Here is a 27340-nt window from a genome sequence, read left to right as displayed (position 1 = left end):
CTGAACCAGAAAGCAAAGCTTTTGATTTCCTGGTCCATCTCCGTCCCAACCCTCACCTATGGTCATGAGCTCTGGGTAGTGACCGAATGCATGAGAACACAGATACAAGCGTCTGAAATGAGTTTCCTCTGTAGGGTGTCTGGGCTCAGCCTTAGAGATAGGGGGAGGAGTCAGACATCTGAAGGGAGCTCGGAGTAGAGCCGCTGCTCCTTCATGTTGAGGTGGTTCAACATCTGATCAGGATGCTCCTGGGCGCCTCCTGTTAGAGGTGTTCTGGGCATGTCCCATAGGAGGCCCCGGGGCAGACCCAGAACACACTAGAGGGATTATATATCTCATCTGGTCTGGGAACACCTCGGGGTCCTCCAGGAGGAGCTGGAAAGCGTCGCTGGGGAGAGGGACGACTGAAGTACCTCGGATAAGCAGTTGAAAATGGATGGATGGTGAATAACTGCTGCAAATTTCATAATCATTCAGTGAATATGTTGAGTTCAGCTGCCTCCATCTTGTTTTCAGTCAGCCAAGATTCGTCCACCAGACGCCACGACTCTGTTGGTTCAAACAAACAGTGGAGAGTTGACAGTTTCTCCTCGTGAGCTCGTTCACACTTTCAGTCCTCATCAAACTAACATGAAACCAAATGAACCAGACTTCACCTTTATTAATGATTTAATGACTTTAATTACAAAGTGAAACCTCTGATCACACCAACAGACTGTTCTCAGTCATGGGGTTAGGGACTGGGTCCTGGAGGGTCCTGGATGGTCCTGGAGAGTCCTGGAGGCCTTGTGGACAGTCCAGTCTGTGTATGATGACTGTTTGGAGGCTGCTGGTTTTCGTAGAGCCGGTGGAGTCAAAGGAGTCGTCGTTGTTGTCTGACACTGGGCGGCCTTGGCATGTCATGTCTGCTTCACTGACAGCAGACAATGTGGGAAAACAGATGTTCTGCAGGTAAAACCTCGAAATCTGCCAGAGCTTGTTTATATTTATCTGTTCTACAAACCAAGTCATGATTGATCAGATAATCAATAACCTGCAGTGAGTCCTACCTGAGCTCAGAGTGAACATTGATGAGAGCTCTGCTGTCACTCTCCCCTTCATCCTTTACAGTTCTCATTTGACTCTCTGAGCCTTCAGCTGGTTTTCGGCGGGTTGCCGTGGAAACCGTCCTCCTTATCAGTTTCCCGTCAGTGATGTGAGTCGAGTTCAGCTGCTCCTCATCATCACTGGAGCCTCTGAGAGAAACAAGAGAAGGTCTGCTAATAGTTTTATTAACAGTGTGTTTATGAGACCATTCTCCTGCAGAATACGACCCTACAGATCATTTGTAGAGCAGCATATTGTGATCCATATTTACGTTTACTGTTACATAGCAACGTCTCGTGGTTGTGGTAATAATAATGGCAGCAAAGAGTGATAAAGTCCATGTTGGATGAAGGTCAGGGTGAATAGATCAGATGGGCACAGGACTTTGACACGAGACCACTGTTTGTGTCCCGTGTGAAACTAAAAATCAACGCTGACTTATTTTAACGTTACCTTATGTAAGTTCAATCAATCAATCAATCAAACTTTATTTATATAGCGCCTTTCATACATCAAAAATGCAACCCCAAAGCGCTTGTTCATCACTTCGGTCACATAAATACATCTGTTAAATAACAAATGTTCTTTTCTCAAACCAAACCATGATCTTTTTTAAATCTAAACAAACTGTAGTTGTTTCACAAAGTTAACCACATGTTCAAGGGCTCTGACACGCCAAGCTGATGTTGGCCGTTGGTCAGTGTTAGTTTTATCAGTGCGTCCTGCACAGTTGGCTTTCATCTGCTTTTTTTTTTTTTTGTTGGCAGATTCCGAGTTGATTTGGCGTCAGAGCCGGTGGGAAATGAAGTCACTTGGATTGTCAGTTCAGCTCAGCGCACAAGAAGAGAAACAGAGGTGAGGAAAGAAAACAAACAACTCAAGTCAAGAGGGCGTTAGATTGAAACGAACATGTTATATTAGGTCAGGCTACTTTTTTAGCCACTGAGCTCTTCAACAGAAACTGTTCATAATTGTTTGTGTTATTGTTCCCTGGCGTACAGTAAATATCAGTTGCTCTTTCAGCATCTGGTTGTGTTGCAAATGTGCTAACTAGTGTCACCTGCTGGTTTGGAGAGAGCGTACGTGCTGGTTGGCCGTTGGCTGCAGTCTTTACGTCGAGTTCAGGTTCAACATTTTGGTTGGTTTGGTGCATCGGTGTCTTTAAACAGCGACAGTCAATGATTATTGATTAATTTCACTGTGACAACTTTGACCATCACTTTAGTTTTTATATGACACACACTTTNCCCGCCCACATTTAAGAGGACTGTCTGAACAGACCGAGGGTCTAGGTACCATGTCTGAAAGGTTACTGCTGGTTCCAAAGGTGCTGGACTGAAAGGGTTTGGTTGGAGACAAGGCTGTAGACAGTGTATAAAGATGAACGACGTGTCTCCACTTAAATCCACTGTAAAAAAAAAAAAAAAAAGAAGCCAACCACCGTGGATGATTGCAATGTTTTGGCTTTAAATTTGGGGAGTTGTCATGTCGTCCATTTTTATAAACAGTCTATAGTTTCAGTTAAGAAAAAGATATCAAGTAATTTTTATTAGACTCATCAGTTGGTTAAAGAATGTTCAGATCCTTTGTGTGTTCATTAATGAAAAGATGATGTCGTTTGGACAGCAGGTACCTGAAGACGGTGTGATGTTCCACTATCAGATTCTACTGTTTTATTCAGATATTCTACTGCAGTAAAAGAAGTAATTTTACTATTTGATTTAGACTTTTCCTGCAGTGTTGGTTCATCTGTGATCAACAGCTCAAAATCTACAACAAGCACTTTAAAGAAAAGTCCTTCTACAGATAGTTTGTAGAGTATTTGTCACATTCCAACAGTTTGTTTGATGAGATTCAACAATTCAACTATCTGACTGTATTCAGCAGATCTACAGACTAAATGTGACAAAAAGTTCAACGAAATGATTCTGAGAACATGAAGTGAATTATAAAGAAACATCTGCAGACTGAAGAGAAACTGTTGAATGTTTAAATCGAGCCTGAAAAGCTGTTGGACTGTTTCTGATCTATAAACTCTCCAAATGAATTATTTCATTGTGGCATTAAAATCCCTCGGAGGACTGTAACTCTGCAACACACTCACAGCTCGTCCTCGCTGTCTTCCTGGCAGGTCAGAGGTCGCGCGCAGACGACACACGTGTTTCCCAAACTGTGGAAACATGGCCGACAGTACACGCCTGCAAAAACAAGACAGCAGCTCGTTAAAAAAGACACTTCCACTCAGAGACACGAGAGCTGGAACAACATGTGGAGGACAGGATGTGGAATATTAACTGCAGCGAGCTCAAGTCTTTGTTTCATCAAATGAGACTCTGACAGAGCAGCTGCATCACTTCTCATCTGAAGAACGTTAAGTAGAGGAGCTCAGTTTGGACTTCAGACTAATGTAAGACTTCTGTGACGTTAAAGTGAGTCACCAGAGGAAATGAAAGATGCGGGGTGACAGAAAATGCATTCATAAAAAGCTGATTCAGCCCCATCCAAGAGGAACAGATATCTGAAGTGTATTAACAGAGTCCAACGACACAGCAACATTTTCACAATAAACAGGAATCATTAAACTCATTTAACACATGAATGAGAACTATACAGTGTGTGTTGTGACGTCTGTGCAGCAGCTGCAGGTTACAGAGGCAATCAGCACGATTCTTGAAAAAGTCTCAATAACTTCTGTCTGATCTGGAGGATCTTTGGCCTGTTCAGACATTTTTTAGGGGGAAACGATGTGACTTGGAACAAACTGGAGCTCGAAACACAAAATCAGCTTCATGTGAGGTTTTAGATCTTGTAGAAATTCAGATTTTATAAATAAAACCATAAAAAACAGAGTTTAACTTCCTGTCTCTTATCAGAGGTGTTACAGGGGGACGAGATCCTCCAGCTGGCCTCAGGTCGTAATAGAAGTAATCACATTACAGTACAAGTACAGGTAGTTTAAACTTGTACCAAAGTACTTGAGTAAATGTACCTTGTCACATTTCACCACCGCCCTCAGACACTGAAGGGTTAACTGGCCTCAGGTCGGCACTCAGCTACAGTTACAGTCTGTTATCTGTCTGACTTCAGCTGAATCAACAGCGACACTCCTTCAGCACACACACACACACACACACACACACACTCTCTCTCTCTCTCTCTCTTTAACAATAGCTGAATTCCTCTGCTGGTTAAATAAAGGTTAAAGTCTCTCTGACTCGATTTAACTTTAGATGATTCAGTTATATGTTTTTTATATGTGTTCAGACGTCCGTCATCTTTTCACATTTAAGTTGTTTGACAAACATCTTGGTCTGAAGCAGCTTCTACAATAACAAAGCCTCTTGGGATGAAATATAATCGTGCAGTTCAGATTTAAAGGCGTCAGGTAGGCGTTTTTATTTTGGCGTTACTGGGCAAAAATTCCATAATAAACTTTGAGCATTTTAAAGAGAGGGCGTTCCTTTTGGCTGTTGTACAAATGCAGATGTGCGCCCACGTCCCTTCAGATGGCATAAAGGCCAAAACACATTGGCGGTGAACGCCACGCATCAAAAAATACGCCCCTATTATTTTCAATGTTTAACCCCCCATCGCCACCCCCAGAATTAAATGCATTTTCCCCACTCGCTCTCTGCTTGTACAGACCAGCTCCTGTAGCAGCTCTTCTTCTCTGCTCCTACAGCAGCTCGACTCCTCTCCTCACCATGGATGTATAAAGAGAACTCTGTTGTTGTGTCTCATGTGTGATGAATGGATGAGAAGAGACTCGTTGTTGAGGTTGAGAAATATCCCGAGCTAAACGACCCACAGTCCCGTCATTATAAAGACAATGGCCAAAACGATACTTCCTGTTGAGTCACAGCTCTGGAGATCAGCTCTTCAGGTCAGAAGTCAACTTTAATTAGCAGCTGTACACACATGATTTTAAGCTAATGCAGAGGTGGAGGAAGTGCAGATCTGTCAGTAAAAGCAGTCATAACTTTGTGTGGTCGTCTGTTGATGAGCCGCATGGCAACGTGTCCAGTGTGTGCTAGGGGCGGCACTTAACACATGTCACATGATGTGCCATGCAACGGCAGTGTTGCTGTGTTTTCAGCTAAAGCCTGATTCAATGGACGAGAATCCTGCTGAGAAAGTTGCTGTTCAAGCATTTGGCAACGACTGCCTACACTGCAAAGCAACCCGAAAAAGGAAGATGGACGTGAGGCGTTTTAGAGACAGAGAAAAAAATGTTGCTAATAGTTTAGCCTTCTGCTAACAACAGCCAAAGTCTCACAGCTGCAGTTTCATGTTCACATGTATGTTACTAATGTTAGCTAGAACCTTGAATCACAGTGAGTCCTCCGCCTCACTCTCCGCCGAAACAGACCAGCTCGCTGGGAGGAGAGTGGGCAGCAGCTTCAGAAACTGACCCCGTACAGCCCTGACTCCCCGCTGGATGAGCAAACTTTCTGTTGCTGCTGTTACACAGGTTAGACCCAGCACTGCTGCTGGTCACCAGCCCACTGTGACACCTGGTGCTGGGGGGCCGAAGGTCTCTGGGGCTGCAACCTACTTTTCTTTGTTTTTTTTGGTCTGATAAACAGTGAGAGAGCGGGGCGAGGAGGGGCTGAGGGAGTTGCGTGTAGCTCTATGATGAAATTAGATTAAATAAATCAGAGAATGGGAAACACTGGGTTACTGTATGAAGCGTGTGCATTAGCCTGTGGTCACCTGGTGGGAGGGGCTTAGGACAGAGAGGGAGAGCTGCAGGAGAAGGGAGTGTTTCAAATTCTGCCTTTTTCCAGGTTTCTGCCTCCTCCAGATTTATGAAGGTCTCCCTCCTGACATGTTCTGAAAATATGTTCTGATCATGAGGTTTTCTTATGTTAGACGTGTCCATAAACACGTCACCAGGTGACTGTGACGATCTCTCAGCTGGTTTCTGGTCATTCAGTAAATTCATTTAACATTTAACTCAACAATATTTACATGTTTGACAGAAACATCTTTTTCTCTGGAGACACAATCCAGCGTCTCTACCTGGACACTGTGGGACTTCACAGGCGGCCATGTTTTCCTCGTCCTGTCTCAGCACCTCACCACAGGACAAACAGCTGACTGATGACAGACCCAGCAGGTGAGACAGGTGAACGCCTCCAGGTAACCTGAGACACACACAGATTTCATTTAACTTCAAATGTCACAGAATCAATTCAGTCGCTGCTGACAGAGTCCTCAGACTGTGTACGCGGACTCATTCAGATCCTCTACTGTGACAGCACTAATGACACACTGTAAAAAATACTCATGAAGAAAACTTCGTTTGTCTCACACGCCTCCAAAGAAAACAGCGAACATATTGAAGTATTGACTGACTCAGTGCTTCACAAACATGCATTTTGATATACACTCACCGGCCACTTTATTAGGTACACCTGTTCATCAGCAGCTCATTAACATTTAGTCATGTAGACATGGTGAAGATGAGCTGCTGAAGTTCAAACGGAGCATCAGAATGATGAAGAAAGGTGATTGAAGTGATTTTGAACGTGGCATGGTTGTTGGTGCCAGACGGGCTGCTCTGAGTATTTACTGGGATTTTCAGCAAAACCATCTCTAGGGTTTACAGAGGATGGTCCCAAAAAGAGAAAATATCCAGTGAGCCAAAATGCCTTGTTGATGCCAGAGGTCAGAGGAGAATGGCCAGACTGGTTCAAGATGATAGAAAGGCAACAGGAAGTCAAATAAGCACTGGTTCCAACCAAGGTGTGCAGAAGACCATCTCTGAAGCAACAACACCTTGTCCAACCTTGAAGCAGATGGGCTACAGCAGCAGAAGACCACACCAGGTGCCACTCCTGTCAGCTAACAACAGGAAACTGAGGCTACAATTCACACGGGTTTTCTCACCAAAACTGGACAATAGAAGATTGGAAAAACCACATTCAGATGGAAGCATGGATCCATCCTGCCTTGTATCAACGCTTCAGGCTGCTGCTGGTGGTGTAATGGTGTGGGGGAGATTTTCTTAGTACCAACTGAGCATGGTTTAAACACCACAGCCTACCTGAGTATTGTTGCTGACCGTGTCCATCCCTTTATGACCACAGTGTACCCATCTTCTGATGGCTACTTCCAGCAGGATAACGCACCATGTCACAAAGCTCACATCATCTCAAACATGACAATGAGTTCACTGTACTCCAATGGCCTCCACAGTCACCAGATCTCAGTCCAATAGAGCACCTTTGGGATGTGCTGGAACGGGAGATTCTCATCATGAATGTGCAGCCGACAAATCTGCAGCAACTGTGTGATGTCATCATGTCAATATGGATCAAAATCTCTGAATCTGTGACACCAAGAATTAAAAAGGGGGTCCAACCTGGTACTAGCAAGGTGTCCCTAATAAAGTGGCCGGTAAGTGTAGTTTTCAGTTGTTAAACCTGGTCCCCAATCAATCGCTGTTTTCTGTCGAGGTGTGCGAGAAGAACAGTCTTCTTCATGAAATCAAAGTAACATTCTGACTTGTTGAGTTACAAACATTCATTTTGTTGGTAAAGTTTTCCTTTAAACTGATGGAAATACAAATCAAGGCGACATGGTTTCATCATGAAAAGAGTTTCGTTCCACCACTGGTATGTTGGTGTTAAACTGCAGTCAGACTCTGGAAGATGAAAGCAGATAACATGTTAGTACCGCAGCAGCAGAGTTTGAAGGCGACTCTCTCCTCCTCCTCCTCCTCCTCCTTGGTCAGCTCGGCTCCTGGCTGCAGACCTCCTCAGGGCTCTCCCCACCTCTCTCCTCTGATCCAGGATCTGCTGCCGGAGGAACCGGATCCTCTCCTGACGAACGCACAAACAACAACACACCTCGTCAGTTTTATGTTTCACTTCCTTTCTTCACACATTCAGGTTTTTATCTTCTCGTCTTACAGACTCTGCTGGTGCTGCCGAGGAGCCTCTGAGCAGCACAGAGCGTGTTAACATGACGCCGACTGTGAATGTGATGCAGAGATACAGTGACGTGTTGGAACAACGGACCAACGGCTGACTGATGGACTGACGCTGACACCTGAACAAAGCTGCTTTGTCCGTCAGTGGTTTACAGTTCAGATCAGCCTGAGGCACAACTGAACTGAACTGAAGGTCTTTGTGTCAAACTGTGATGATGCTCCATGTGTCTGTGGTTTAACAGACTATATCGTAAATAAATCAAATAAAAGTAGTGAAGTAAAAAGTAAACATTTCCCTCCTGGGTGTGGAGTCGAATATAAAGCCGCAAAAAATGGAAATATCAAATTATTCCATGATAAAATTTACTGAAGTTCATCACCTGAGTAAATCTACTTTGTTACCTTCCACCACTGCTCCTGTTTGTAGTATTTTAGACTCAAAGGTCAAAGGTCAGCAACACAAATTAAATAAAATTATTCTTTTGGTCAATGGAGTCCATTTTTTTCCATTTTCATCCATCTTAACCTGGGTCAGGTCTCAGGGGCAGCAGGCTGACGTCCCTCTCCTCAGCAACGCTTTCCAGCTCCTCCTGGAGGACCCCGAGGTGTTCCCAGACCAGATGAGATATATAATCTCTCCAGTGTGTTCTGGGTCTGCCCCGGGGCCTCCTACCAGTGGGACGTGCCCAGAACACCTCTAACAGGAGGCGCCCAGGAGGATCCTGATCAGATGTTGAACCACCTCAACATGAAGGAGCAGCGGCTCTACTCCGAGCTCCCTCCAGATGTCTGACTCCTCCCCCTATCTCTAAGGCTGAGCCCAGACACCCTACAGAGGAAACTCATTTCAGACGCTTGTATCTCTGTTGTCATGCGTTCGGTCACTACCCAGAGCTCATGACCATAGGTGAGGGTTGGGACGGAGATGGACCAGGAAATCAAAAGCTTTGCTTTCTGGTTCAGCTCCCTCTGAACCACAATGGCTCAGAGCAGCGCCCACATCACAGCAGACGCCGTGCCAAACCACCGATCCATCTCACGCTCCATTCTACCATCACTCATGAACAAGATCCCGAGATACTTGAACTCCTTCGCCTGAGGCAGTAACTCTCCCCCAACCCAGACACAGCTCTCACTTTGGTCATACAGGGACCGGACAGCTCGTATTAACGACCCTGGTACCCCATAATCCAGCAGTACCCTCCAACAAGACTCCCCTGAGGGACACAGCTGTAAGATTTCTCCAAGTCCACAAAACACAGGTAGACTGGATGGACAAACTCCCACAATCCGTCCAGCAGCTGCTCCACTGTTTCATGACCAGGACGAAGGCTGCAGTGCTCCTCCTGAGTCCGAAGTTCGACAATCAGTCAGAGCCTCCTTTCCAGCACCCTGGAGTAAACTTTCCCAAAGGTTACCTCAATGGAGTCTGGTGGCTCGAATATATCAGCGTCAATTTCCTGTCTCAAAACCTAAACTTAAAGTGATGTTGATTTGTTTGGGTGAGTCTTTTTAGGTGGCTTAAACAAACCAGTTGTGGCAGCGTTTGCTCAGCACTGGTTGATTTTATGTCCATGACGCAGAGGTTACTGTAAATGAACATTCAGTCTATAGGTCATAAACCCCGCCCCCTCCATGTTAGCAGATGGGCTGAATTAAAAGATCAAAGTACATGTCAAATAAATTTTTCATAAAGATGGTTTCTATCCTAACGCTATGAGAAGGGGGTTGGCATCATGATTGACAGCTGTGTGTGCCAATCACTGTGCTCCCAATCAGTGGCGCTGCTCATGATTGCTCAGACCGTGTAAAGGCGTGAACTCGCTACCATGGAGATCATTACTGCGCAGACCGTGGCTCCAAATGACATCACTAGTGCAAGATGGCATCGTATTCATGATATTTAGGCCTCATCTTTGGACATGTCACAGGAAGTGGAGATGCGTTTTCCATCTTTATCTACAGTCTGTTTGAGACTGAGAGCTGAGGAAGGACTGAGTGAAGGATTCACAGAGAGCTGCAGAGACTCAGAGTCCTGCAGAGTCGTGGACTCAACAGTGTGCTGCATGTTTGTGAGTCTGTTTCGGGGTCTTTGAGCCTCGGCAGGTCTCAGGTGGACGCGTTCAGACCTGCCTCCTGCTTCATTCTGCAGATTCTTCACATGCCTCTCTGCTCTGTGACCTTTCACCCACAGCTACTGGGTCTGATAACATCCGTCTGTCTGCCTGTCTGCCTGTCTGTCTGCCTGTCTGCCTGTCTGAAAAACATAACTGTACTGTGAGAGCAGGAGGGGGCGGGGCTAACAGGGGGCTCTTCTTCTTCTCCTGCTACCTGTCACCTGATCTTCAGTGTGATGAGGTCAGAGTTGAAGGATCAGATTACAACGTCTTTGTGTCTCCAGCGTTCCTCAAAAATCCCTCCAGGAAAGTGTGTGTGTGTGTGTGTGTGTGTGTGTGTGTGTGTGTGTGTGTGTGTGTGTGTGTGTGTGTGTGTGTGTGTGTGTGTGTGTGTGTGTGTGTGTGTACCAGCTCTCTCTCTGGATGATATGAGGCACAGACAAGTCGTCTGCAGCGCTGCACGAATCCTGCGGTCACAGAGACGAGCAGAGCCAGACCCAACAGGAGCCCTGCAGCACAAACCAGAGAAATTAGGAAATATATGAATTTAAAAAAGAATAAATTCAATCATACTGATAGAAGAACCGATAACGTCGGAGCTTATCAATACTACGGTCTTTGATCATTTAGCCCGGGGATCATTTAATGCAGGTTTCAGTACCCATCCCACCCCAAGACAGAACAGATGGAGATGAGTTTGACTTTTTAGGGCATTTATAGAAAATGACACCACTTTTGATTTAACGTGAGTTCTTCTTTGAACACCGGCGTGTTTCCAGGTGGTAATCGGGCCCCTCCACCTCATGAACCCCAGTGCAACTGCACTGCCTGCACTGTCTGTCTGTACACCCCTAGCTGGGTTCATTATCCACCTCATCTCTCTGTGCACTTTAATGTTTTATTCTTCTGCTTCATCTCTTGTATTCCATTTTAACATATCGCCATCTTCTATTTTATTTTAGTCTCTAGTAGTTGTTTCATCACCTCGTCTTTGTGTCTCTTCATGTCTTTGAGTCGTGTTATTGTCAGTGTTTGAAATACAGATAACTTGATGACTTTTCTTGTCTTTACTGACCTTGATAGTGTGAGTTTAGTTAGTTTAGTTTTTATTGAGGATGCTGTCAGCCCTAGAGTGGTCTCCTTTGGTCTGAATCAGGGACTCATGTTGTTCCGAGTGGTCTCCTTTGGTCTGAATCAGGGACTCATGTTGTTCCAAAGTTGTATAATTGCCTAGAGTGGGTTCGTGTTCTCACGGCAGCATTTACAAGAGGACCAGATCAAATGCCTTGTGTGAGAAAGCTGCTCTTGATTGGTCAGAATTTCCATGTGGGAAGAATCCAGGAAGTAAAGCAAACGTTGAAGAAGAGTACACTTGCAAGATAAATGTGACACTTTCTAATGTCACAATGGAGGGACAACTACGCAGGTTGATTTTAGCGCTGCTCATCGTGGACTATATTGCTGTCATTGTTCATTTTAGTCAAACCATACAGTTTGAAAACGAGGCGCGGCTCCAACTAGAAAACAATGTTATGATGCATTGGATGTGCTGAATGTGCATATTAAGGCAGTACAGGAGGAGGTGCACATTAATAATCCTCCAGGACTGTAACATGCTCATGTTTAACCCAAACAATGTGTCATGTGACTGCAGTTGCTTCACATCCAGGTCGGAACACCTTCTCACCACAAACCAACCGCACCAGAGTTCCTTTGGAACCAGACTGAGACCACCTCTTCAAGAAGGTCTCAGTCCGGTTGTTTTGGTGTGTTCACACCTGAGTGTGATTGCTGTGTTCACACCTGCCCAAACGAACCACACTGAGGGGGCAAACAAACTAGATTGAACTGAACCAAACAGGACAGGTGTGAAACACCCTCAGTTTATCAAATGTTTGTGTCACTGTCACCTTTTTGTAAATAAAGATATTAATTAAAAACAAAAAAAGGAGCTGAAGTTCCTGCTGTAACAACAGTGACCCCTGACATCATCTACACCTTTTAAACCTGGAGGTGGAGCCACTCACGATGTCACAGCTATGATGTCACATCCTGTGTTATCTCACCCAGGATGAAACATGTGACGTAGTCCGGCTCTGACGGCTCCAGCAGACACTTCCTGCTGATCACCGTCACATTTCCTCGCTGCAGGACGTCAAACGAAGTCACCAGGTCTCTGAAGATGTCTGAGGCGTAACCGGATCCATTCACCTGCACCGCTACTGTGACCGGGGCTGATGGGACACATGTTACCATGGTTACCACAGCTGCTGTGGCTGACATTCACAGCCATATTTATATCAGGGTTGTTGTCTCACCTCTGGCCACCACGTCCCCCTTCACCTGGTGCTGAACCTGATCCAGCATCCAGAACACCAGGAAGTCCAGCGCCACCAGCAGCCCGCCCATCACCAGGTGTCTGAAGACTGAGGCCACGCCCACCAGCACCGCCCGCTGCTCCCGGGCCGTCAGGTGAAACGACACTGCCGGAAAGACACTTGAGTTCAGCTTTAGGTTTTAGAACTGAACACACACTGAGCCACAAGTGATGACATCATTCATTATCAGCCAATCAGGACAGTTGGAAACACACACACACACACACAGGTGTACTGACGTGGTGTGATGTAGGTCCCGGCCTCTCTGTGTGTGATTGGCAGGACTGAGGCCCCGCCCCTTGAGGTCACCTGTCGGTCGATCTCCTCGAACTGAGCAGTGATGTAAAAGTTATCAAAGTCGAGCTCACGGAGATACCTGCGTCTGTACCACACTGCCCTGCACACACACACACACACACACACACACACAAATATGAAGTCCACTGATGTAGAGTTGTTTTTTTTCAGTGAGGTAAACTGAAGTGTGAGTCCTGACCTCATGAAGGAGCATGCGAGCAGGACGAGGCCGCCGTAGACCAGTGGTTCGCTCAGCTTCTGAAACACCTGCAGCTCAGATGAAAATTCATCCATGATGTCTTGAGACACCTGCTGCAGAGAGCGGCTGATGTTGGCGTCCACGTCAAAGGTCACCGAGGCCGAGATGTTGAAGTCAAACTCCCGCTTCATTCGCTCAAACGCTGCAACGGCGGCTGAAGGAAGACAGCGGCAGGATTAATGTCGTCAATGAAACTTTAAAAACAGTCTGAAATAACTAACTTACGAGCTGCCAGACGTTTCCTCAGATGGCTGGCAATGTACGAGGGGATGGTGCAGAAAAGCTCTCCGGCTGAAACAGACACAAAGTTTTTAGTTTTAAAGATGTTTATCAGAACTAAAACTAACGAGCAGCGTAATGACTGAATGATCAGTCAGTTATATTTGTGATTTGTGATCTATAAATGTTCATCATGAGGATCCATCCATGCACCACATGTCTGAGACATGTCGAGTCAAAGGCTGTCTACTCTGGTAACATCACTATGACATCATCAGACAAGATGACATAATACGCACCGCGAGCGAGGCCACAGAGTGGCAGGAAGCCGTCCACGATATCACACAGGAAGTTGAACTCTCCCAGCAGGTCGGAGCAGTCGGCTCGAGCCTCGGCGAACACCGCCCGGCACTTCTTGTACGGGGAACCCAGTGTGGCGTTGCACACATCGCCGATGTGCACCAAGAAGTGGAGAACGTTCCTTAGAGTGCGAGCTGTGTGGTTAGAGGTCAGAGGTCAGAGGTCAGAGGTCATGGCTGTGTCACATGACCGCTATTTACAAAATATTAACTGTTATTGATTTGGTGTAATTAAAAATACTGTTTCCTTTAATGAGATGGACTCAGAAGATCCTCAAGGTCTTCTGGAACCACCATAAGGACTTCTTCATGACCTCTAAGGACCTCATCAAGGACAAATAAAGCCTCCCTTATTTGTATTTCTACAATAAACTCAGCAGCTGTTTGTTACATGAAACTGAACAAACACTCACCAACATGGCGGACGCTGTCAGTCAGAGCGTCAAAGAAGTCCTGAACTCTTCCTGCGACAGCGTGAGCGTTACTGCTGATCTCTCTGATTCTGTCCAACACAGCTGCAAACACACACACACACACACATTTCAAACAACTGAAAGACTGAAAAAGCTGAAACATCTGAATCTTTGCTCGTTTACTCTTCGTCAGTCCTTCATCATCTTAGAAAGATCCTGAAACATTGAATCTGTATGTTTAATTCAGGTTTTAGGATTTAAATTTCATATCATCAACTTATCTTTTATTCTGATTATTTGAATACAAATTTAAATTCACCACATGCTGCTACAAATAGATGACGAATCCCTGCTAAGAAAAATCTAGACTGAAATATAAGTGGTGGTTGCAGAGGATGTCAGCAGTATTAACAGAGGTATTAGGAGTAATATCAACAGCACTGACGTTAGCATTAACACCAGTGTCAGCAGTAGTATTAAGAAAAGTATTCAGAGTAGTATTAACAACAGTATTAACGTTCTAGTATTTACATTATTTTGTTGTGATGGTGGAGGTGGGCGGGTCTTACAGAAAAGGGGTGTGGCCGCTCTCTGCATCAGTTCCTGTGTTTGATTGGCTGCCAGCTCGGCACCACACAGCAGACTGGCGGCGGCACGCTCAGTGTTTTCTAACGTGTTGGTGAGAGGACCGTTCAGCAGCACTGACACAAACAGGAAGAAGAGGAACTTCCTGCCATGACCTGAAACACAGGAGAAGAGTTACTGTGATAGGCTGAGCAGGGCCACGCCTCCAACTGAAGCCCCGCCTTTATTTGGAGGCCCCGAATAAACTTTATTGATTACAAAAGTTAAAGCGTGGCTCATTATATTAGGTCATCTCAATACAAAAAAACAATAACTTGTTTGTTTGTTTGTTTTTGTTTTGTTTTTAATATTTTATTTCTCTTCTAACTTATCTTATTTTCCGTCCCTGCAGGCGACAAACTGACCTGAGCACAGTGACGGCAGCAGCACGGAGACGTCAGCGCGGACGCTGGCTGACAGTCCCATACCGAAGGCAGCCATGGCGGCCACGGTCAGCGTGGTGTAGACGCACAACCACAGAGGCTGTTTCTGCAGGAAGAGAGCCGTGACTCCGTACAGAGACGCCAACAGCAGCCCTGAAGCAAATGCCAACAGGCTCCGCCCCCCATCCAACAGGTGACCTTTGACCTTTCTCCACCTGCTGAGGTCAGAGCGCCTCGCTGACCTGAGGAAGAAACATGACATCATCATGGAGGTTAGAAACCAGGCGGTCTGAAGTCTCAGTACAAATATTGAAGTACAGATCTGAGGTACCTCTGCTGTGTTTTCTTTTCATGTCACTTCTGCTCCACCACGTTTATCTGACAGCTTTAGTTACTTTATGAATATTTTTACACACAACATATGAAGAGTTTATGAATATGTTCTGTTATAGTTTAATCCACCTCACCAATTAATACAAGTACTTTTTGCACAATCCTGTACGACATTGTAAACTGTCTTGTTTTTGGACTTTGGTAACAGAGGTAACAGGGTGTGTACCTCACAAGATGGCACCCCCGTCCCACACAGCATGACCTACCTTCACATTCTCTATAGTTCTATAGTAACCTTGCACAGATGAAGTTAATTAGGTGATTGATTGACATTAATATGAAACTATTTTTGATGGTTGAAGTCACTTTTCATGTAAAAACATTTCATGGTTCAGCTTCAGACACTCTCCCTTTGAATGATATTAATAACTGTAGTGTATAATGTTGAGGTTTAGACTGGACAAAACAATCACTGAGTCACTCTGGGTCGCTGTGACGAACAAATTTGATATATTTTTACAAAAATAATCAGCAGATTAATCCGTGATGAAAATAATTAGCTAGTTGTTGTTCCTGTTATTAGGAATCTAGCTTCCTGTTAGCCTTTAGCTTCCTGTTAGCCTTTAGCTTCCTGGTAGCCTTTAGCTTCCTGTTAGCCAACAGCTGTGGTGTCTCTCTCACCTGTGGAGGACTCCTCTGACAGCCTGCCTGACTCCGCCCCTCTCCACCTGGACTGTGATGTCATTTTTCATCAGGTGTCTCTTCCTCTTTTCACTCTTCATCCTTTATTTCTGTCTCACTGCCGACTCCTGTGTCTTCATGTCTCCTGGAGACCGAACAAACCTGATGTCACTCTGTGAGGATTCTGACCAACTGACCCACCAACTGTCAATCAGACCAACTGTCAATCAGACCAACTGTCAAACTGACCAACAATCAGACCAATTGACCAGCAGCAGACGTGTCTCCTAAAGTCTCCTAAAGTTTGTTTGAAGGACACGGTGGACGAATGACGTCTCACAGTGAGCTGCACAGACCTTCAGCTCCTCACAGCAGTGAGTTCAACATTTATCAGCTTCAAACTGTTTCCTCTGATGATGTTTAGAAAGCTAACTGTTAGCTAGCAAACAGTTAGCCGTTAGCTAATGCTAGCTAATGCTTGTGTCTGTCCTGCAGCTGTGGAGAGGATCAGTTTGTCCGTCCTGCCTCCTGCCGTCCATCAGTTCCTCTTCAGCCAATCAGAAGAGTTTCAGGTGTCTCACCTGGTCTTCAGGGCGCTGTTTGGAGCAGTGAGCGGTGCAGGTAACTGAGTTCACTGACTCATAGTGACATGATGAATATGAAGGCTGAGGAGAGATTATAACCTGGAGACAGTTGTTGATATTTGGAGTCTTTAATTGGCTGTTTTAAAGTCTTCTTAACTTGTCTTTTTTGATTTAGTTCACTCTTTAAGTTTTAATGTTTTATTTATATATATTGTTTTGAATCATATCCTTTAATTATAATCAATACATTCAGTTTTTAATTTAATTTTAGTAGGCCTATTCTAAATTTCAATTATTTTTTATACAATTTATTCTTTTTATCTAGTTTTTTCATCCTTAAATGTTTAATTTATTTTTAACTAGGATACAAGATTTTTGTAGCTAATATTTATTATTCTGAAAAAGATCATTTGAAATTTATTTTTGTTCTTTTATTATAATATAATTTAATTTTAAGTATTCTAAAATTCTTTTTTTATTCAAGTCTTTTATTTTTTTTCATTCTTAGATTTTTAATTTATTCTAGATATAATATACGTTTTAGTAACTAATATTTATCATTCAGAAAAACTGTATTTTTAAATTTAATTAATTTTTTATTATAATATTATTCTTAAATGTTTAACTTATGTTAAATTATAATGAAACATTTTGTTATCTTATAATAACTGTTTTAAAAATCTTTATTATTATTTTTATAATTTCTTTATTTTTATTTTTTTACTATCATCCTTTATCATTTTTTATAAATGTTTTAAACAATGTGTTTATTTAATCACATTATTACATTTAATCCATAAAAATTATGAATTTCTTGTTTTAATGTGACATTTTTCCAATTTATTTATCGACCGATTGATTAATTAAATATCAAAAAATCTCCTCAGCTGTTTTTTCAGTCCAGTGAACACAGATAATAACCTGTCATCGTGTCCGTCTGTCCGTCAGGTCTGTTCCTCGGAGTCTCTCACAGCCTCCCACTGACCTTTGACCTGAAGCTGGCAGCAGCAGCGTTCTTCATCGGTGAGGAGACGAAACTCTCTCATCAGTTTTTAGCTGAAATAATGAAACATCTGTATGAAACAAACACGTCTGCTCACATCTGTTCCAGCTGTGTGTACAGTGGGCGGAGCTTTGTCTTCCTCCGCCAGGTGTTCTGTCCTCCTGATGTTTCCCAGCATGCTCGGCTCCCGCGGTCGAGCCTACCTGATGCTGTTCATCCTGACGGTGCTCTACAGAGGTGAACACACACACACACACACACACACACACACACCAATATACAGTTCAGGTAATAATTATTAAATCAAAACTCAATTCATTATTGTAAAGTGTTGTTTCATCGTTCTTATTCTGAAATGTTTTCGTTTTAAGGGACTTTATTTCATGACATAATTTTTTATTTCAAAATGCACTTTTTGAAAGTCAGTTTTTTTGTTTTTGCATAGTGACATTTTTTCCCCACACTATTTTCATTTATTTGTTTTATAGTGTCATTTTATTTCACAATGTCACTTTTTTAATTTCAGTCACATTCTATCTTTTAATCTCACTTTTTATTTTATGTCACATTTATTTGATAGTGTCATTGAATTTTTTAATGTCAGGCCATAGAAATGTGTAATTTGCATTAAAACAGCTTTTTAAATTTGCATAAACTACAAAGAAACTTCACAAAACACTGCAACACTTTGCTCCTCTCAGCTGTGAACAGTTTATAATAATCAAACTAAAATTAATTTTATTGCACAAACAAGTTAAAATGGTTCAGAAAGGTGAGAACAGACACGTTGTTACTACAAACTGCAGTTTCTCTGAGTGTCTCATGAAGCAAAGGCAGTGAGGTTATCTGCAGTTTATTCATCCTGCATCAACCTTTAATGTCATGTGGTGTCAGAGGCACCATATTATATACTGTATCGTTATATGTACTTCATGTAGTATTGATGATACACAGATTATGTCTCCATACATGGTATCTTCCTGCACTGCGCTGACCTGTGCTGACATCTTTTAGTTTTGTGTTAATGATATGATGATGTGTCTGTTTTCTATATTCCAGGTCCAGTGTGTAACATCCAGCGTAACGTGGAGACTGCTGCTCTGTCTCTGAGCTGTAATCTGGATCTGCAGGTTCATCACAGCAAGTTACTGTGGAGGGACGCCATCAGGCCGTTTGTCCTCATCACACAGGAGCTCAAGGTGAGACACGGAGACACGGAGAGCTAACAGCTATGCTAGCATGTTAGCATGCTAAAAGTAGCTAATTATCCATAAACACAAAGAACATTTTATCCTTATATTTGCAGTATGTCCTGACTTAGATTTACTCACGTTTTCTTCTCATACATATTTAATGAGGATTGCTGTAACTATCGTACATATGACAATTAATAACCTGAAAGATGAAACATCAGAGGATGACCAAAGTTATTACAGTTTATCCTGAGAGAATCATCATGAACATTTCATCACAATCCATCCTGTAGTTGTTGAAATGTTTGAGTCTGGACCAAAACAACGCACAGGCTGACATCCACAGAGCGACGCTGCTAAAAAAGAATTACACAAATAAAAACAGAACAAAAGAGTAAACACCAGAAGAACACATGTGAGCTGTGTTAAACAGTGATCAGTGAGTTGAGACGATGAAGGTCGGAGGTCGTTGATCCGTCTTTTGGTTCTCGTTCAGGATGACGAAGCAGAGTTTCAGTCAGAGGCTCGAAGCGTCAGCGAGAAGTTTCAGAACATCAGAGACGAGGTCGTCCTTCAGTACGGATATGACCGGTTCAAACTCAAACACACCATCGCCCTCGGCAACAGCACCCAGGAGCAGTTCACCTCCAAGACCATGATGCAGTGCGACAGTGAGAGGACAACGCCAAGATGAGATTTATTACACGTTAGACACATTTCACATCATTTAATGTGTGTGTGTGTGTGTGTGTGTGTTGTCCAGGTGTGGTGGATACAGGTGTGCAGCGATGTGTTAAGTGGTTCAACAACAGGTGGGCGGAGTGTTTGGCGGCGATCCCCGTCCCCATCATCAACCACGTCCTCTGCATCTCCATGAAGTTCCACTTCCTGTGTGATGTCATGAGAGGTAAAAGGTCACACAGACGGGGGTCATATGTCATCAGTAACATGATAATATCTGTTCTTCTTCTTCTTCCTCTGTGTCAGCGATGACTCCGTGGTGCAGGGAGCAGATCCCGTTGGAGGGAAACTTTGGTCGTCTGTTTGATGGGCTGAACCTCTCAGTGGACCTTCTGTCCAGAGAGTTCAGCACCGACGTCGTCCTGCAGGTCACCACCTCCTCCAACACCACTCAGGACTGACTCTATTAGTTCAGTGAATCCTGACCTGTGTGACCTCTGACCTCCTGCAGGAGGCGCAGCAGCAGGAGGTGCTGGGTGGAGCCGTGCTGGATGAGTTCACTCAGGCTGTCGGAGGATCCTTCCAGAGGCTGAGGACGACCATGGAGCAGCTGCTCAACGTCCTGCAGCTGCTGCTCTCCTTCACCTTCATCACCATCTTCACCCAGTAAGATCTCAGACATGACATCAGCGTTCTGTTTCTGCTGAGTCACACACCAGCATCACCTCCTCCTCCTCCTCCTCCTCCTCCTCCTCCTCCTCCTCTCAGGGCCTTTGGTTACCTCAGACAGTACAGGAGGGATGTTCGATTCGACAACGCTTACATCACCACATACTTCAGACAGATCGATGCCCGCAGGAGGAAAGCGGTAATGACATCATCATCATCATCATCATCATCACTGTGACTTACCTGCAGTATCTTAGAATGATCTTGACTTGTTGTCTCGTCTCGTGGTGCGTTCAGGGGAAGCGCCACCTGCTGCCTCTGAGTCAGTCAGAGAAGAAGAAGTTAATCGACCCCTGGAGTCCAAAGATCCACTCTGAGGAGCTCCAACAAGTGGTGGGTTCAACTATAATATTTATGTTAATGATACTGATGTCCTTTATACAGTCTCACCTGTTAAACACAGCCTGTAATGCACTGATAAAATATAATATCCCGAGCTAAACGACCCACAGTCCCGTCATTATAAAGACAATGACCCTAAACATACTTCCTGGTGAGTCACAGCTCTGGAGATCAGCTCTTCAGGTGTGAAGTCAAGTTTAATTAGCAGCTGTCTACACATGATCTGCAGCTAATGCAGAGGCAGAGAAACCTCAGATCTTTCAGTAAAAGTAGTAATAACTTTGTGTGGTCGTCTGTTGACAAGCTGCAGCGTGACGCCTCCAGTGTGTGCCAGGGGCGGTACTTAACGGGTATCACATGACGTGCAGCACCGCAGTGGCGCTGGCATGTTTTCAGCCTAACTCTGCCTGTTCAGGGCAGGAATTTCACGACATTATTCCGCCTCGCCGTTCTTTATAAACGGCACAGTTGCAGAAAGGGGGAACAGAGTAGTCTCACCTTTAAGCTGGCTGTGGAGGTAGTAACAGTGCTGAATGGACATCTGTGTAAAAGGGACAGCTGGCAGGACGGGACGGGTGTGATGTTCGACGACGTGTTATGTATGCGACCAACCAAAGGAGATTTTAAAAGCAGTTAGCAGCTAACTCTAAGAAGGAGAACGGACAAAAATGTCTGCAAATAGTGGAAACAATGAGGTCCAGGAGCTCCTTACCCTCTGAGGAGAGGACAAGATCAGCCGCTACATAACAGGGACGATGAACGAGTGATGATGTTGTGTCATTGTTATTGTTGCAGACGTGTAGGTTAAGTGACACACTAGAGGTTGATGCTGTTGTGTTAATGTCACACCCGTCATGCCTCTTGCTTCCACGATGCCATGACAGTGTCAAAAATCACACACTGGAGCAACACGATGCTGCCGTCCTTTAGTTTTGTGTAAAAAGGTTAATGAGTCAGCTCCAGCCTCTTGTCCATATGTGGTCACTTCTGGCTCCAGAAAAATCAAAATGGCGACGGCCAAACTGCCGAACTCAAGGCTTCAGAACAAGAGTCCATAAACTAATGAGTGATGTCACAGTGACATCGTGTGTGTGTGTGTGTGTGTGTGTGTGTGTGTGTGAGTGAAACAGACGTCAGGTGTGTTTCAGGTGCTGTCTGTCACTCTGCTGTCTGTCGTCCTGCTGACCATTGACTTGTCTCTGTTCCACGTGTTGGACGTCATCAGCAGACACACCTTCACCCAGTTCAACCTGACCAGTAAGTGCACGCACACACACACACACACACACACACACACACACACACACACACACACACACACACACACAATACCGATAAGACCAAGCTTATTTTCTAACGCTGACAGTAGGTCAGAGAAGATCCCTTCAGTGGTCACTCTGGGGGCAAAGGTCACTGAGAAGGTTAACAACTACTACTACTACTGTTACTGTGAACACCTGTATTGTGAACACCTGTACTGTGAACACCTGTACTGTGAACACCTGTACTGTGAACACCTGGGCATTCTGCTGGATGATTCCTGTACTTTAAGCCACATAAACAGAGTTTGGTTAAAAAAAAATGAAGCTTAGATTAAAGGACTTCAGCATTTTCCAACCTGGACCCTATCTCTCGTGTAAATTGATCAAAAATTGTCAGAGGGTTTCTGGGTAATGGAGTCCTCTCTGCAGGTCTTCACGAGGTGGACATCAAAGTGGGCGGAGACTCCATGATGGCCCGCCTCCTGAGGAAGACAGTGTTAGCCTTCAACAGCTCGTCCAGCTTCGACATCCACACCGACAACCAGGGTGAGTCACACGTCCCACTGTGTTCTGTGTCATTTCCTGCTGTATCCTGATTGGTTGGTTTGTAGTTGTGGTGTAGTCATAGCAACAGCCACTGTGTGGTCTGAGTTTCACAGCAGTTAATCATCCGTCAGCGTATCACAGTGACATCAGAACCTCCTTCCTGGACTGACGACCAGAGATTTCACCACATCAGCTTTCAGCTCAGACATCCCATAATAACACAGCGTCAGGAGCCATCAGCAGCAGAAACTAAAGAAAACATACTGATTATATTATATTCAATTTCTGCCAACATATCCTCCTGAATCCTCCACACTGGAGCTTTAATGGAAACTTCTATTTGAGAAACATGAAGATGTTTTCTCTCAGGAAGTTCTTTAACCTCAGTTAAAGACAGACTGTAAATCAGACGGTCGCTCCACCATCACTGACGTTCACCCCTCAGGACTGAACTGACTGAACATGTGGGGTGTCCACATACTTTTGGCCACATTATTATTTTAAGTGAACCAGCAGAGGGCGACAGTGTCTCTGTGTATCAGCTGTCTGTCTTTTATTGTCTCAACAGCAGACCTGCACACAGTTTATTAAGACACTGTAAATATGAATACACTGAAATATATAATATACAACACAATAACACAGCTGCTCTGTCTGTCTGTCTGTCTGTCTGTCTGTCTGTCTGTCTGTCTGTCCTCAGTGTGTGTGTCTCCCCCCTCCTCCCTCTCTGCAGGTGTGTACATCAGCTGTGTGTGTTGTGTGCTGTTGGTGGCGCTCTGCAGCTGCCTTCAGGTGTACACCAACCGTCTCCGTCGGGTCATCGCCGCCTTCTACCACCCACAGGTACACACACACACGCACACACACACACACCAAGAAATCTTATAGCCGTATTGATTATATTTTCATATAGAGTGACGTCAGATCATTCTCATAGATCAAATAATCTTTCCCATAAAATCTGGAGAATATCTTAATAGAAAACATCTGACTAATATAGAATTTCATAAATATAAAAAAATCATATTGAGATATTTGTAAGAACAAATATCAGAGATATAACTCCTGGTGACAGACCACCGATAGATCTGATATGGGACACATTAAAGGCTGATATAAGAGGAATGATGACGTCATGTTCTGTCTTAAAGAATTAGATAAAGAGACTGACAGATTAGTAAAATAATATTCATAAACAAACCAAAGCCAGGGATGACTGAGAACGACTGCAAAAGATGAAATTAGAACATGAAAACCTTCTGTTTAAGAAAGTCTAAGATATTAATCATAATATATATATAATATAACATTAACAGGTGAACAAATGAGCTGCTGAGTTTAAAGAATAATGTAAAGGCATAATGGAGCTCTGAAAGACGGCGTTTCCAACACTCAGTACAGATAATGAAATAATTACTAATAATTAAGATTTATATAAATCTGACAAAGAATTCTGGTGCAATGCCCCTTCTAAAAATAATTTTAAAAAGTTTACTGAGAACTTTAAACTAAAGTAGAAAGTTTCAGCACAATCAATAAGTTTGGATGAACCTCTGATGGAAATCTGTTCTGTATTCTGCTCACAGATCAGTTGGTTATTTTAAATGTTATTATTAATGCATGACAGCATCGTGTTCTCCCATAAACACTGTACGCAGCTGTTATTAATGTGATCAGAAGCAGGACTGGAGGACAAGACTCCGTCTGAATACTGACCTGTCACTTTAATTATTATTATTATCATTATTATTATTAATGTTAATAATAATAAACCCTCTGTCCAACAGCAGTCGTAGTATTTGTGGTGTTTCATAGTAAACAATGATGTCACTTCCTCTGCTGAACTGATGAAGAAGCAAACCTCTCAATCTCATTAACACACAAACACACAAACACACACACACACACACACACACACACACACACACACACACACACACACACAGAGGTGTCACATCATGTCATCAACAAACAGATCTGTGTGAGACTCTCAGACAGGAACATTGTTTATTTTCATTCAGGAGCACAAACATGAGGAGGAGATCTTGTTTACTCTCCAAAGACAAACAACTGTTTACAGTTAACTCAAGTGAAAATACAAAATATTAAAAAATCCTTTGAGGGTTTTGTTTCTTATGAGTTTATTATTTTGTTTTTTACTGTAAAATCTTAATATGAAAAGTAACAAGTAAAAACTTCCTCCAGCTGAACACATGTGAAACATGATCTCAGCTCTGAAGTCACAACTGATTTTTCTTTATTCAAGTTTCACCTCCGCAGTAATTATAATATGTACTTAATAACATAATATTTAATATATACCAGTGTTTAAATCTGCTGTGCTACAAAAGGAAACAGTGCACCATCATCCAAAATAATCAAATTTAATCATAATCATAAATTAACTTAACAAACCCCAGACCCTCCTGCAGGGCCGGGTCACAGAGGAGTCAGTTGAAAAAAGGCCCTGACAAATGTTTAATTATCTGATTCTCTCAGTTCATATGAACCTTCCTCTGTCTGTCTGTCTGTCTGTCTGTCTGTGTGTCTGTCTGTGTGTCAGAGGGAGAAGAGACGTGTCTTGTTTCTCTACAACCTGCTGATCCAGAGACAGATTTCCTCTGCAGGCAGGAAACGCATCATCACCCAGGAACAGAGCAGCAGGACAGTGAGTGATGTCACAGATCAGAGAGTCTGTCGTACAGAGGAATATAATGAAAAGAACAAGAGTCGATCGATCCGATCAGTTTATTGAATCTGGATCAGATCGGTCAGAGTTCTGATTCCAGATGTTTCACCTCCTCTCTGAAGTTCTTCTTGTTGAACTTTTCTCTGCAGGTGTTTCAGTGTTTGTCCAGGTGTCATTGTCACAAACAGGAAGACTCAGAGGAGACGCTCTATGACACCGCTTAGACCTGGACAGGAAGTCCCACCTGCTGCTCGCTGACTTTAAAGAAGACGACGATGGTCAGATAAACCTGCAGCTTTAAACTGAGTCTAAAGAAGAGAAGAAGAGCTGCACTGTGCGTATCATACAGGTGCTGAATGTGTCTCCTTCATCATAAAACACCTGCAGAGTAAATATTCACAAACCTGCATGTTTACTTGTTTACTTGTTTACTTGTTTACTTGTTCCCAGTTCTTTCTGTCGGAACATCGCTGACACATTACTTCTATCTGTACATCAGAGGAACACTGTGGTGTGACACCAGTGACAGGAAGGTGAATCATATCGCTGTTTGCTTACGTATGTGCACGCTGCACAAGACAAACATGAAGGGCCACTTATTGATGCTGCAGAGTGAACAGCTCTGAGGGTCTGAGGCTTCACAACTCAGCAGGACTGAGACTGTTTTAAACTCTCACATTAAAAGTGCAGATTGTGACTCTGGAGGGAGAGTTGATTGTTTCGTCTCATTTCCAGGTCGTCAACACTTCAGGTGAGTGAGTCGGTCCAGATACAAACCTGAAGCATCAGTATTTGAGACTCAACAGTTAACTTCCTCTGGAATACTTCAGCCACAAAATGATGGTTTGTGTCGTCTCATCTTTGTCACCGCTCGGCTCTGCGGCAGCGACAAGGATGAGAGACAACGAGTTTTTACCATGCAAAAATAGATATTTATTTACAAAAGACTCAAACGAAGGTAAACGAGATATTTATTTACAAAAGACTCAAACGAAGGTAAACGTGGAAGTCAGTAGTCAGTAGTGTAAGCAAGTGTGGATGTGTGGAAATGTATGGAGCAAACAAAGGGAGAAACAGCAGCCGCGCCCATGCTCCGATCAGACCAGAGAGAGAGACTCAAGACAGGCAGGAGGGAGCTTTTGACAGAGACACACACTGGGCCCAGGTGTGTGTCTGGGCCCGGACACACACCTCCGCTCTGCTTCCTGCGCTCTGCTTCCTGCAAGAGACAGAACAGCAGCAAAAAGGCAGGGACAACTAGTAGAGCTGAGGGGTCGTCACATCTTGAATTCATGGGGGAAAAAAATGAGTTGTTATATATTGGCATCGGATGGCGGCAAAAAAATCCAATGTTGTGCATCCGTAATTTTCACCAAGCAGCAACCTGAAAAATGAAGCCAGCATGTGCTAAAAACTGCAGATCCTCTAATGTCCACTTGAGGCTGGCTCCAACAGTGAGTCAGTCCACACAGACCTCCATATTAACATGTCCAACTTTACAGCAGATCCACCCTCTCACTCAAATATGGTCACTTCTTGCTCCACAAAACAAAACCAGGGTGGTGACGGCTGAAATGCCAAACTCAAGGCTTCAAAACTGGAGTCCACAAACCATTATTCTATACAGTCAGAAGGAAAACAGAATATCTGAGTCCAAACTCTAACCAAGATGTTTTCAGGCAACCAAAACGTTAAAAGTAACTCATGAACTGAAAACACACTGAAATAGTGACAGCTACACTTCTACTCTGTGAATCTGGAGACAACTGGTTACAATACTTAACCGATGTTGTCGCCATGGTAACTTATAAACAAACAGCACCCACCTGTCACTGTGATTATGCATAACCCTAAGCCTTAATAATTAAATGTGTGAGTAGCACCAAAAAACCAAAACGTTGACGCCCAAAATGCCGAACTTGAGACTTCAAAACAGGAGTCCACAAACCTGTGTGTGACGTCACAGTGGCTACGTGAAAAAAAAAATCACATTAAACTGAATAACGGCTATTTACTTATTTATTTTTATTTTTTAACATTTTCATTCTTATTTATCACTGTTGTAGGCCTAAATAAATTCTTACATTCTCTGCCTGTAAAAATGTGCACTTAGTTGTAACATTTCGTCAACTAAACCGTGCGTCATACGTCCACAGCCTGGTGCCTGTTCCTCTAAACTCCCTGTCTCGGCTAAAAATGCATTCCAAATCCATAAAAGTTCAAAT

At 43.7% G+C, this 27340-nt stretch overlaps 2 protein-coding genes across 2 annotated transcripts; one reads left to right on the top strand and one right to left on the bottom strand.

Annotated features, from left to right (window-relative positions):
* Positions 1-702: 702 nt before the first annotated feature.
* Positions 703-16187, bottom strand: dcst2 (DC-STAMP domain containing 2). The gene is made up of 18 exons (XM_050047890.1): positions 16087-16187; positions 15055-15314; positions 14635-14805; positions 14066-14167; positions 13593-13787; positions 13300-13365; positions 13015-13228; positions 12758-12915; positions 12459-12623; positions 12207-12374; positions 10549-10649; positions 7811-7913; positions 6831-6840; positions 6109-6233; positions 3191-3284; positions 1212-1235; positions 1109-1172; positions 703-945 (listed from the first exon to the last, which is right to left on the bottom strand). The coding sequence occupies exons 1-18, from the start codon at positions 16185-16187 to the stop codon at positions 703-705; spliced, it is 2364 nt and encodes a 787-aa protein (XP_049903847.1).
* Positions 16188-16399: 212 nt separating this feature from the next.
* On the top strand, positions 16400-25932 carry dcst1 (DC-STAMP domain containing 1). The gene is made up of 16 exons (XM_050046907.1): positions 16400-16460; positions 16582-16707; positions 17619-17693; positions 17782-17910; positions 18733-18872; positions 19363-19537; positions 19630-19773; positions 19854-19975; positions 20059-20213; positions 20316-20415; positions 20514-20609; positions 21749-21875; positions 22310-22426; positions 23127-23269; positions 24990-25094; positions 25265-25932. Exons 1-16 carry the CDS (start codon positions 16415-16417, stop codon positions 25337-25339), a joined length of 1875 nt encoding a protein of 624 aa, XP_049902864.1. The 5' UTR covers positions 16400-16414; the 3' UTR covers positions 25340-25932.
* Positions 25933-27340: the final 1408 nt, after the last annotated feature.

Source organism: Epinephelus moara, chromosome 6 (assembly GCF_006386435.1).
Source record: "Epinephelus moara isolate mb chromosome 6, YSFRI_EMoa_1.0, whole genome shotgun sequence".
In the NCBI taxonomy this organism is placed as follows: Eukaryota; Metazoa; Chordata; class Actinopteri; order Perciformes; family Serranidae; genus Epinephelus; species Epinephelus moara.
This window is presented reverse-complemented; position numbering and strand designations above follow the sequence as displayed.